The sequence below is a fragment of the Macaca mulatta genome, chromosome 18, assembly GCF_049350105.2.
Source record: "Macaca mulatta isolate MMU2019108-1 chromosome 18, T2T-MMU8v2.0, whole genome shotgun sequence".
Classification (NCBI taxonomy): Eukaryota; Metazoa; Chordata; class Mammalia; order Primates; family Cercopithecidae; genus Macaca; species Macaca mulatta.
Window position 1 is genome coordinate 61,189,534 of NC_133423.1, and position 13,824 is coordinate 61,203,357.

At 36.2% G+C, this 13,824-nt stretch overlaps 1 protein-coding gene and 1 long non-coding RNA gene across 2 annotated transcripts in view; one reads left to right on the plus strand and one right to left on the minus strand.

The window, feature by feature from the left end:
- DSG1 (desmoglein 1) overlaps window positions 1-4,127 on the minus strand; it is a 35,481-nt gene extending 31,354 nt beyond the window's left edge. The window contains exon 1 of the mRNA XM_077975068.1: window positions 3,852-4,127. Within this exon, the coding sequence (XP_077831194.1) occupies window positions 3,852-3,899 (48 nt within the window). The 5' untranslated portion in view covers window positions 3,900-4,127. The remainder of the gene's footprint in view (window positions 1-3,851) is intronic.
- LOC144336445 (uncharacterized) overlaps window positions 1-13,824 on the plus strand; it is a 164,582-nt gene that overhangs the window by 105,778 nt on the left and 44,980 nt on the right. The gene's annotated exons all lie outside the window — the stretch shown is intronic.

Genomic DNA, 13,824 nt, shown 5'->3' on the forward strand with positions numbered 1-13,824 from the left:
AACCTGCCTTCAAATAACTTACAGTCCTGCAGTTTTACAAGCAACAGGCAACCATTAATTTGTAGAGATGTGATTTCTCATTAGACAAGTATGGAAAACTGTGCCCTATTCTCATAGACCAATTAAGAGTATGGATCAGCAGCCAATGGGATTAAAAAAAATTTGACCTGTCTAAGTCCATTGAAGGAATTTGCATATCAAGCATAATCAGCAAGGGTGGCATGACCCAGCACTGGGCAGGGGTGTTCCCTGAGTTGAGGGAGCACTATAAATCTAATTGCGACGCCTGGCAGAGCAGGCTTCCTGCTGAGGCAATGTCTATTAGGACACAGGGATACTCAGCAACCATGTCTTTGATGAATGTGTCATGGAGAAAGAGTTACCAGAAATTAAGTGCTCTGGGTAGAGATAAGATAATTTCTAGACTGATGAGATTTGTTAAACAAGTGAATCTTATTCCTAGGGCCAGCCTTTCAGATTTAAGACAGCATTCTTCAGTGCTTTAGGTTCTACTCTTTCCTAAAACAGGGATGACAAAATGTTTTTACTCTGCGGCAACTCAAACCAATTGAGCGATGATGTTTGTACTCTCTGTTTCTGTAAAGGTGACGGAAGATGCTAATCCTAAATCTGCAGTGAAATAATAAAGCTTTTATGAACACCATATATAACTGTTAATGATGATACTTGAATGCAATTTGTAAGTTTCACTGAATACATGAACAGAAATATTCCTTCCATTCTCTATAAAATATTTTACTGAAACACTAATCTCTATGCTGTATATCACTATAATACATGCTCAAGACGGCACAAAGAGCCCTCTCTTTTGCGTGCCTTCTGTTTGGTCTGTACTAGTTTGTTAGTCCTTCTTTTGCTTTAGGCATCTGTGAATGCAATTATGGGGACTTAAGATGTCTTCAAGTAAGTTTAGGAACTGTGTAATGAAATGTGTTTTATTTTCTGTGCATTTCAGCCTGAGTGCTGAAAGTACTCTTAAAAACTCCTGCTCATATTTTACAGAATTTCAATTCAGTTCAAACTGTGGAGTTAGTTTATCAGGTGGTCAGAGGGTTGGAGTTTTGTTTGTTTGTTTGTTTATTTGTTTTGAAATGAAATATTAACCCATAGAAAGAAGGGGAACATGGTTACTATAATGAACCAAAATAATCAGATCATTCATTGTCATAGATAAAAGTCATTTTCTCTGTTCTTTGAGCTTGAGCTGCAGAAATTTACCTTTTTAGAAAAAGACATCTTCATATTTGTAGTGACTTAAACGGACTAATTGGACCTGGCAAAGTTGCAAGTAATTTTCAGAAATCATTAAAACCATAGAGATCCCGCTGGCTCTGTTTTGCTTTCCCACAGTGACCATGCTGTACTTTTTACCATTGTCATACACATGCACACAGATTTCTTTTATCTGGTGCATAGGAAGCATTGTTCTCTGGCCTAGAGAAAATACATTCTAACTCCTTTCCCTACTCCATGCAATGATTATACGGAAACAAAAAGAAGAAAGCAAAATAGATGTAGAATTAACAAAACGTGTTTGACTTGCAGTGTTATAGCAGGTGTAATCTCTTGTCTGTCTAGGAGACTTGTCAGAACAATAGACTAGCCATAGAGCAATCTTGTTTGCTGTAAGAGCAGCTCCTCCAGCTTTGTTCTCCCTGATTCAACCCACTCATTTGAACAAGGTTCACAACCTTCAGATGCATTGAGCTGAATACACAGTATGCTTGCAAACAGATAGTTACCCAGTTCTCAGGTGGATGTGCTTAAAAGACATGACCAATTTGAATATCTTAAAGGCCTTAACTACGGTACAAACACACTTCCTAATGCAGGTTCCCACTTACTGACTTTGAGTAGAGATGAATATAAAGACTTTACACAGATTTTTTTCACTTTTTGGTAAAAGCACGCATTTATAATGAGACTAGAAGAAAGATAACTGAAATAATTTGCTATAGTGGGTGGTTGTTTTGAAGAAAAAAGTATTTTAAAGAAAAATACAGATTAGGAAACTCCAAAGGACAATTACCAAAATTATCCCATGTGGCAAAATCAGTACTTAAAATAAATTTTGATCTTCCAAACCTTAGAAAGTGAAATGTTTTTTAAAAAAAAAAGCTGTCATGTCAACGTGAAAATGAAACATTGTAATTCATGATAGTGTAAGTTATTTGAGAAATAATTTTCATAAGGCATGTGAGAGACTTGTGATTGATTTCAATATAAAATAAGGTAACCTCCTCTTCCCCCATTCCCAAAAACAACCCATAAACCAACAAAAAACAATCTAGGCACAGCCAGAGAAAGTTCAATAAAGATAAACGATTTTGATGATGATACATTTTATTGAAGAATGACTAAATAGAAAGTGATTGTTTAAAGACATTTGATATGCTGTAATTAATTTGAAATAAATAAATCAAGAAATAAGGTACATCTTAGAGATTCTATGAAAGTTAGTGTACACCTTTCTGAACAAGCTGATCAACTAAAACTATAATAGCCCTTAATGGATCAAATTTATTTGAAATTTTAAGTCAAAGTATTTGATTACTGACAATATGAAACTCTTGCATTTCAAATGACATACTGTATGATGCTCAGTGATCCCTACCAAACCCTAAGTAATGAAATCAACTGATTCTAAATATCCACTGAAAAGAGTATGGGATAAGACTAATGTTTGAAGGAAAGCTTGGAAGTAAAGCCACCATTTTACTGATGCTCATTTATAACTAAATCCACTGATTATGTCCTGCCTTAGTTAATAAACTGAATTCAAACTAACCAGCATACCTTGAATCAAAGATCTAACTTATTATACCAACCCAACATTCCAGTTCAAAAATCAAGCAAGTAGAAACAAATGTGAACCACAGCATTATACATCCTGCCAAGCTGGAGGGCAATTGACTTGGCACCTGCCTTTTTGAATTACATTAACCTTATTGTGAGAGAGATTACAATTTTCAAATTTTCACTGAAAGTGAAATTGACATAATACATTAGTGGTGCACTTAGTATTATCTCTACAAAGAGAAAACGAATTACATGTAAGGGGGCAATGGTAAAGTATTTCATCACATTCGTCTGACCATCAAGTGCACAACTTTTGTATCACAGTCATCACTGACATTCCAGTAGTAAGATCAAGTGTAATAATAGTTATATTTACTCTTTAATTGTAGCCACTTCTTCACTTCATATGTCATTTATAAACCTCCTATACTGCCATTTTTTGAAATTAAAAATGTTTTAAATAAAATCATAAACAGTGTGGGGCTTTGTAAAGTAGTGATACAGATTCTAACCAAATATGCAACTGATGAGTTTATTTGGATAGCGAGGCCAGCCACAAACTGCTATGATTTTAAATTATGTGGATGCCATTTTTATGTTTTAAAAATTAGAGTAATTCCACTATCAAAGATACTAAAAAAACAAAAAACAAAAAACAAAATTAGGTTAAAAACCCAGACACACTTGTGATATTTAGTTTAAAAGCCCTCTTGCAAGAGATTTTGAACCACAAAGTGCTACTAACTAGCGATAGGAATTTCCTAAATTCAATATTTTCCCAGCATGACTTAGCAATGACTTCAATGTCAGAGATGTAATACAATGAGTTGACACTGATGCATTAACATGATCTTGAGTCTTCAGTTAGAGAGAAATGCTATTGAAAAATCTAGTTCATAAAATCACCTTGTCATTAACATATATTTTAAATGGGTTTAGGTTAGAAATAATGCCTACTAACATTTTCTAAAAAGTTTTCACTTGTTTACAATGAGCATGATTATGAAGGGTTTTTACCAGAATCCACTCACCAGAAAAATGAACAGCACTGCAGCTACTCTGAAGAAACACCAGTCCATCTCTGCTGGATTCTCTTACATCCAAGACCAAGGGAGTTTTGTTTGTTCTTCTCTGTTCTTTTTCTTTCTCCCACTCAGCTGGTGTCTGATTAAAATAATTTCTCAGTAGATGTTCTTACATGCAGGCTTTGAGGTGTTTCTGCCTTCCTCTGGGAGAAGGACTGAAGGTACGTATAACCAGTCTGGATCCCCACCCTAAAAACTTGGGCTGGTCTCACTGAAATGCTTGACAAGATCATCATTGCTCCCAGGTAAAAACTTGGGGACACACCCTTCTTCTAGCTGAAAAGCAACTCTCGATGGGGCAAGGAAGATTCACTCCTTTACTGAAGGTTTTCAGTAGCAGGCTCTTAAAGTGAACAGAAATGTGGAGGGTTATACAGGTGATGGGGGCTTCTCACCCCATGCTTTCTTTACAGCTAGTTTAGTTTCTCCCCATATTCAACAGGCAGGTATAACTTGAATGCTCATATTATTCATTCGATTAGCTGTTTGTAGCCAAACCCTCGGGTCATAGTAGAAAATTACAAATTTTCCATTTTAGTAGATGTTGGGAAAGTTTCAGTTATTTTCAGCTGTTAAGAGAAGGAAAATTTGCTAATGCGAGTGAGGCTTTTTTAAAGTTATTAATTCCAATAAGTAAAACTGTGATGCTTATAATTATTAGAACCTCTGCATAAGTCACAATTCCCATTAACTGACCAGCCTTAAGTCTAAGGAATCCTCCATTTTCCCTCTAAAGGAATGATTTTCTTTCCCTAAGTATTTTTCTTTCTTTATGATTCTTTTTTTTTAAATACAATAAAACAAAAATTTAAATATTACTAAACTTAATTAAGGGTGAATAGTGAGGACTATCAATTAAAATCCTGATAATAATTTTAAAAATGAGATTTGGTGCCTGAAATACTAATGGAAACACAGAAAGCTGCTCAACAGGTGAGGTGGGTTAAAAGTCAATGACAATTCCCAAGCACAGAGCCAAGAATCTGTACAGTGAGCCAATTAGAACACAGGGAATACACTGAAGAAATGGCTGCCTACACATGTAGATGGGAAACTGAATGCAGCCCTGAGGTTTGTGAAAACAAATAGCAACCTTCACAAGGCAGCATTTGGACATATTTTTGGACTCTCTTCTCTTCCCCTGACAATGTCTAGTATAAATATTGTGAGTGGCAGGAAGCTCATAGGCACTAGATGCCCTCAGAGTTTGAAACGGCTACTTGGAACAAGAGACCTATCTGATGAGATGTTGATTATGGTCAAAAAGTACTCAAAATGTCTCCAAAAGGAAGAATATCTCTGAGGGTCAGAGAGTCTATAGAAGGCTGTCATTTCACTACAGATTTGTGGCAAAGAAGATGCATGGTTTGAATTTTCATATTATCCATCATAGACTGTAGAGGGTAGGAGATAGCCTGCCCATGTTTATTTGCAGTGAATAAGAATGCTTATGATTGTAAATAGCAGATGTAAATAAATAAAATTTAGAAAGATGGGTTGGTCAATTTTCTCTAATGAGAAATGTCAAGTAAAATAGACTGCATAAACCTATGACTTAGTCTGAGCAATATATTAGTATCAGGTTGTCTGACCATGAATAACAGAAGACTCATTGGGCACCAGACACAACTGGACCTACTCTTGCAGCTTTCCAGTGGCAAGTCAATGTGTATGTACCTTGGATTCTGGGCACGATGCTAGGACATGCACGGGGCCTTCTTCATCCATTAAATTACCTTTCCTTAAACCCAACCCTGACTCCACCTCTAACTCAATGCCTCACTCCAACCTTCCTATCTGACTAGGTGATTCATAAGGCAGCAACCTCCCAAACATGTTTCTGGAGAGGAGGTGTGGTAGAACTCCAGCACTGCAGAGCAGCGTCTGTGTTGGCAATCACATGAGAGCCAATTAGATGTTAAACACAGTGGGAGAGGGAAATTATTAATCACTTTCTCTCCTTTGCCTCCTTCCCTACCTTTTTCTGTTTCTTACTCATTTTAATGTCCTCAGAACAGTGGTATCCAGTAGAAATTTCTGCAATATGAAAATGTTCTCTCTTTATGCTATCAGGTATGGTAGCCACTTATAATATGTGGCCACTGAGAATTTAAAATATGGTTACTATGACTAAGGAAAAGAATATTTAACTTTGCTTAATTTAAGTTTAAATAACCACATGTGGCTAGTGGTTACCATATTGGACAGTGCAGACATCGTTGCTTTTGTTGTCTATCTTCTCTCTTACTCCAAGATTTAATTCCTTCTGGTTTTTACAAACTCAACTCTCTTCAATCTACCCTATGCCTTTTCTTAACTGAGAACTCCACCGTTGTTCCAGCTTTCAATTAGCACATTTAATTAGTTTTCCTTCACGTACTCCTATCTCAGTTGGTCCTGTCCCTTTTCCTGACTTAGTGGTCCTCTTTCCTAATGCCAGTGAGTTAGCATACTTTACAACATAGGCAACACAAACCATTTCATTTCCGCATTCACATTGTTTTCAATTCTTTCTTCCAGCAATCTCATCTGTAACCTCACATCACACTGTTGCTTCTTCTTTCCCATCTCAGTGAACTCCTTTTCTTTACTCTGAACGTTGTTCAGTATGTGTACCTGCATGTACATAGCAACAGTTCTCATTTCATAAAAATTTTGTGAAATTTGGGGTGATTTTTCCGTCTGGAATTTCCCTGGTGAGCTGACAAAGTTTTCTATAGAGACTAAAATTCTCTAGAGAAAAGGATTTTCCTCTTTTTAAGAAGGCATTGCAAACTCCAGAATGTATCTTAAGTGTTTGCATTTCTACATTTGTTGTTAGCTTGAAATATTGCAATACCTTTTAAGAAAACAATCAGCCTCTATAAAAGTAATTTTGAAAAACAAAATAATCTGCTTATTTAACAAAGGTAACATGTTGTATTGATCTAGAAGTTCTCAAGCCTAAAGACAGTAACTGTTTTATCCACCTTCATTTACATAGCATCCATAGCATGAATTCGTATTTCAGAGAAATTCTTTGGAATGTGCTTTTTTTCCATTTAGCAATAAAGTATTTTTAAATTGATATATAGTAGCTGTACATATTTTCGGGGTGCATGTGATGTTTGCATACCTGTATGCGTTGTTATAATGATTAACTCAGGGCAACTGTGACATCTGTCACCTCAAACATTTATTATGTCCTTGTGTTGGGAAGCTTACAATTCTTCTCTTGTAGCTATATTGAAATATACCATAAATTACTGTTAACTATGTTTTAATGTTATATGTGAACCTCTAGTTTTACATATGTGTCTAAATTTTCCTAATGAACTCTACAAATTGTTTAAAAAATAGGTGAAAGGTAAAAAACTTAAAACTGGAGGAGAAATTGAAGTAAATATGTTAGGCATTATATAAATAAAAATTTTCTTTTTGCCTCTATAGTGTTGTAATATTCCCATGAGATATATTGATTGTAGATCTTGTTCACATTGTTTGAAATTAAACTATTCCTCAAAGAGTCAATGTCACACCCACATATGTCTGGGAGATGGGGGTTGCATTTTAAATTAAAAGATACTTTTCTTTTTAATATATAACAATCACATGCAATGTCTGGTTGGTAAGTGGATTTTTGGTTTGGACAAAAGAGCTACAGAAGTAATTTTGGAATATTGAATATCTTGGAAAATTTAAATAGGAACTATAGAAAAGTATGACCTATTTTATCAGGTTATATTATATTACGTCTTTTTATTTTTTTTGAGATGCATCTAGCTCTCTTGCCCAGGCTGGAGTGCAGTAGCGCGATCTCAGCTCACTGCAACCTCTGTCTCCCAGAACAAGTAATTCTCGTGCCTCAGCCTCCCGAGTAGCTGGGTCTACAGGTGTGAGCCACTACGCCCAGCTAATTTTTTGTAGTTTTAGTAGAGATGGGGTTTCACCATGTTGCCAGGCTGGTCTTGAGCTCCTGACCTCAAGCATTCTACCTTTCTCAGCCTCCCAAAGTGCTTGGATTACAGGTGTGAGCCACCGTGCCTGGCCATATTATGTCTATTTTTACAGATATGTGAATTATGTTAGGAGTGAAATGTCATGATGATGGAAATTTTCTTCATGATAGTTCAGCAATGAAACAGATAAAATAAATATGACAAAATATTAACAACTGTTAAATCTAAATGATATCGTATGGTTTTCTTTGTTTTGTGTATATTTGAAAATTTTCCTAATAAAAGTAAAAGCAATGAACTTAAGTAGATGTCAGCAAATTATTGCCATGGGTCAAATAGGGTCCACTGTGTGGTTTTTGTTTTTTTTTTAGTTGAACACGGTCATAGTCATTTGCATATAAATTGTGGCTCCTTTCACTCTACAACAGCAGGGCTAAGAAGTTATGACAGAGACCATGTTGGTGTAGAAAGCCTAAAATAATTACTTCTCTTGCCCTTTACAGAAAATGTTTGACAATCCCTTGACTAGATGAATAGATTATAGCTTGCAGTACAAATATGACTCATGAGTAGATTAGTTGATTTTAGGAGAAGTCACAAAATTGATCTCAAGGATGTGAACAGAAATCACGTTGACTGAAAGTAACCATTAAAATTTAAAAACCTAGGCCAGGCGTGGTGGCTCTTGGCTGTAATCCCAGCACTTTGGGAGGCCGAGGGGGGCGGATCACTTGAGGTCAGAAGTTCGAGAGCAGCCTGGCCAACATAGTGAAACCCCATCTCTACTAAAAAATACAAAAATTAGTCAGGTGTGGTGGCAGACACCTGTAATCCCAGCTACTTGGGAGGCTGAGGCAGGAGAATTGCTTAAACTGGGGAGGGGGAGGCTGCAGTGAGCTGGGATGGTGCCACTGCACTACAGCTTGGGCAACAGAGTGAGACTCCATCTCAAATTGAAAAAAAAAAAATTAAAAAAACCAATCACTGAGAAAAAGATATTTACAATAAAACTGTAGTTTTAGTTTTATATGTTTAGAGAGATTTTGTTTATAATTGACCAAAATAATCTACAGCCTAACTCTTCTTCCTTTCTTTCTAGATCTAAGGGAAATCTTAATTATTTTTCTCTAGTCAATTCTAGAATAAGAATTCAACAGCATTACATCTTTTTATGCCTTTCTCTATATAGAAACAATGTTTATGAACAAGGGAAAATCTTAAATGATTTTGAGAACTGTGACCTCTATCTAATATGTGAGTATTTTATGATGAAATAAGAATGGTGAAAGAGACTAAGCTATTATTACTTGTGTTTTGAAGAAGTTAAAAATATATGATAATTCTGAGTATTGCTACATGTTCATCACTGTACTAGGCACTGTGTTCAAAACAATTTTGAACTCTGCTCTTAAGGAGCTTACCTTGTAGCTACAAACACACTGACACAGAAATATTTCTACTCCCTTCTGGAAGACTGTTCTACTCATACACCTATGTGGGTTAGCCACCATCCCACTGTAGTGTTTGGATTTCATGTGCAACTTCAGGCTTTTTTTTGTTTTTTCTTATAATATGTTATCACCAGGCCAGTTCTACAGCATTTATTTTTTTGGCCTACGATATTCCTTGCACTATACTAGTGACTGAGGTTACAAAGATGGATAGAATACGGTCCTTGCCCTCATGAGGCTCCAAGCTAAGTGGAATGGAGAAAACAACAGATTTTTTTTTTCCACTTGCTGAACAGAAGCGTACATAAGATGCTTTGGGAATCCATAGCCCAGTTTTATTGGAGGTGACATGAGAGAAATCTTATAATGTTAATGGCTACACATTTGTGGCATAATAGAACTGATTGCTAAAATACTTAATTGCTTCCTTTCTTTGTAGCTTACCTAAATCTCTCATCTTATACTTTAAATTTTATAGTGTTTAATTGAATGCAGCCATAGTCAATTGCTTCTATTGTCTGCACTTTGCCTTTCGGTCTTCATTTCTGCTCTCATTGTTTCTCTCCAGGTCCCCTTCACCTGGCGTTGCTGTGCATACTTCTGATTATACATTTTGTATCCAAACTCTACATTTTAGTCCATGTTGTATTTCTTTTCCAGAATAGTGTTTCTAAAACATTGCTTTCTTTATGTCATGCCTCTTCTTAAGAAAGTGCTGTAGGCTGGGCCCAGTAGCTAATGCCTGTAATCCCAGCACTTCGGGAAGCTGAGGCAGGAGAATGGCTTGAGCCTGGGAGTTCAAGACAAGCCTGGACAAAATGGAGAAACCCTGCCCCTACAAATGAATGTGAAAATTAGCTGGGTGTGGTGGTGCACACCTGTAGTCCCAGCTACTCAGGAGGCTCAGGTGGGAGTATTGCTTGAGGTTGGGAGGCAGAGGATGTACTGAGCTGAGATCATGCCACCACACTGCAGCTTGGGCAACATTAAGACCCCGTAAAAAAAAAAAAAAAAAAAAAAAAAAGGAAAGGAAAGAAAAGAAAAGAAAATGCAGTAACTCCATATTTCCTCTCAGATGAAAATGACTTTACATTGTAAAAACATTATGGCAAATTTATGTCTGCAGGTTATTTATTGTATATGATGGAAACAAAGTGCCATCACCCTTACAGTCTTAAGATTTTTCCACCATTGCCTTTCATTTTTGAAGACCCGGCTTTTGATAGTGATGATACCAATATGAAAGGTAATAGTCGTGATTGATGTTTGTCGAGGATATTTTTCATTTATGGGTATGTGTATAGCCCATGGGCATGTAAACAGCTTACTCCATCATTTTCAGAAACTGTTTGTTGACTGCAGTTTTAAAAATCCAATTGCACTGATGTTTCCTGAGCCCTGGTAGGGACTGCGATAGTTGCCAGGACAATTAAAAAAAATTTACATTTTACTTTAAGTTCTGGGATCCATGTGCAGAATGTGCAGATTTGTTACATAGTTAGAATGGTGATCATTAAAAAGTCAGGAAATGACAGATGCTGGAGAGGATGTGGAAAAATAGGAATGCTTTTACACTGTTGGTGGGAGTGTGAATTATTATTATTTTTTTCTTTCTTTTTTTTTATTTTACTTTAAGTTCTAGGGTACATGTGCATAACGTGCAAGTTTGTTACATATGTATACTTGTGCCATGTTGGTGTGCTGCACCCATCAACTCGTCAGCACCCATCAACTCGTCATTTACATCAGGTATAACTCCCAGTGCAATCCCTCCCCCCTCCCCGCTCCCCGTGATAGGCCCCGGTGTGTGATGTTCCCCTTCCCGAGTCCAAGTGATCTCATTGTTCAGTTGGTGGGAGTGTAAATTAGTTGAATCATTGTGGAAGACAGTGTGGCAATTCCTCAAGGATCTAGAACAAGAAATACCATTTGACCCAGCAATTCCATTACTGGGTGTATACCCAAGGGATTATAAATCATTCTACTATAAAGACACACACACATATATGTTTATTGCAGCACTGTTCACAATAGCGAAGACTTGGAACCAACCCAAATGCCCATCAATGATAGACTGGATAAAGAAAATGTGGCACATATACACCATGGAATACTACGCAGCCATAAAAAGGGATGAGTTCATGCCCTTTGCAGGGATATGGATGAAGTTGGAAACCATCATTCTCAGCAAGCCAGGAGAAATTTTTAAAAAATAGATAATAGAAGTTTCAAAGTTTAAGAAGGCTATCATCTTGACTGGATCTCAAAGGTGTGATGAGGCAGGCTTGTTCCTTTTACTAAGCACACTGACATATGTGGTATAGGAAAGACTTATAGTGTTTTATGAGCCCCTGCAAAAGGGAAATAATTTTCCCATTAAAGGAATTTGAGAGCACTTCATGGAAGAGGTAGATTTTGAACTTTTCAGGATGACTACATTCACAACAAATAAAGATGCAGATGTAAAAGAAAGCAGAAAGAAATACATATTTTTCAGGACCCAAAGGAGTCATATTGGACTAGGTGTCTCACTTGTGAGAGTTAGCAGGGCTGATAATAGAATAGAGTGAAGGCAGAACGTGACGGACTTTGAATGCTCTGCTGAGAAATTTGGACTATATTCAATGGCAGATAGAGAACCAGTGTGGGCTTTTGAGCAAGGTATTGACCTTAAAGTTGTGTTTTTGGAGTTTGTCCTGGAAGCTCTGTAATGAGTGGGTAGGCAAGAGACACTACAGGGAGAAAGATGAATTTGGAGGTTACCATAATAGTTTAGGTAAAGAACCTGAAATAGTGTGGTTTCAATGGGAAGGGGAAGAGAGATGGGAGCATGATGAAGTTAAAATAGACAGTAGCCGATGGCAGATTCAAAGGGGGTGGAGGAATAGGGTGATGGAGGCTCAGGGGAAACACTTTGCTTCTTTTGAAATTAGGTGCACAGGGAAGATACTTATCCCATTAATAACAACAACAAAAAAAGAATCTGTTAGAGTTTTTTGTGGAAGAACTGACCAGTTTTTAACATGTAGTTTGTTTGTGTTTTTTCTCTATTTTTACTTTAAAATTCAAACTTTTATCCAGATTTACAATATGTTAACATTTTGTCCTATTAGCTCTTTCTATGCATAAACACATCTTTTGCTAAATAATTTAAAAGTGAGTTGTAGATATTGTGCCACTTAATTACTACAGCATATACCTTATAATAATAAAGACTTTCGCTACACAATCATAGTTTTAGTGTCTTTGTTGCAAAAAGTACTAAAAATTGATGCTAATGAGCTATTTGGCACGCTGAACAAAAAGAATACATGAGTCCATAGTGTTTCTCAACAGGGTGGTGGCGGTGATGAAGAGTAAACTTTTCTTTAGGGAAGATTGCTAGTAAACAGAGAAGAAAATGATAGAAGTAGAAAATTGAGATATTGCACCCAGCAACATAAATAACGGATTCAGACCAAGACCATCAATGGGTATTCATACTATTGAGTAAAAGTTTGTTACAAAACTAGGAGTTTACATGGTCTCCAAGTATCTCACCATCTTACTGATTGATAAAACCTAGTATTGTTAATAATGAGACAAAGTGACAATATGTACCTCCTTTCATGATGTAATGAAAACTATACAATGTCACACACAGTATTCTGGCCCAAAATATTTAACCTGAATTATCAAAAGAAGAAACAATCCAAAAAACATCAATTTTAGAATTTCTAATAAAAAATAACCTGGATCTTTAAAAAATGTCATTGTTATGACATACAAAATATTAGGGGATTGTACTAGACCAAAAGAGACTAAACAGACAAAGCATGCGAGGCTTAAAACCTAGATAATGGGTTGATAGGTGCAGCAAACCACCATGGCACATGTATACCTATGTAACAAATCTGCATGTTCTGCACATATGTCGCAGAACTCAAAGAAAAAAAAGAAACAAATACGACGTGCAGTCCTTAATTGGATCACAGAGCCTCCATCAACAATAAAGAATAGCAGTAAAGGACATTTTATGGGAAAATGGGCAATTTAAAATTTTGATTTTGGGCATTTTAGACTCTAGAAAAAAATTAAGTTTTTAAATGTTCATTTCTCTTAATATTTTTAATGTCATTGGTCTATGTGTCTGTTTTTATACCAGTACCATGCCGTTTTTGTTTTTGTACCACTACCATCCCATTTTGGTTATTGTAGCCTTATAGTATAGCTTGAAGTGGGGTAATGTGACATCTCCAACCTTGTTCTTTTTGCTTAGGATTGCTTTGGCTATTTGGGCTCTTTTTTGGTTTCATATGAATTTTAGAATTTTTTTTTTTCTAGTTCTGTGAAAAATGACATTGGTAGCTCCATAGGAATAGTATTGAATCTGTGGATTGCTTTAGGCAGTACGGCCATTTTAATAATATTGATTCTTCCAATCCATGAACATGACATGGTTTTTCATTTGTGTCAACTTCTTACAGTAGTGTTTTTTAGTTCTTCTTGTAGATATCTTTCACCTCCTTGGTTAGATGTATTCCTAGGTAT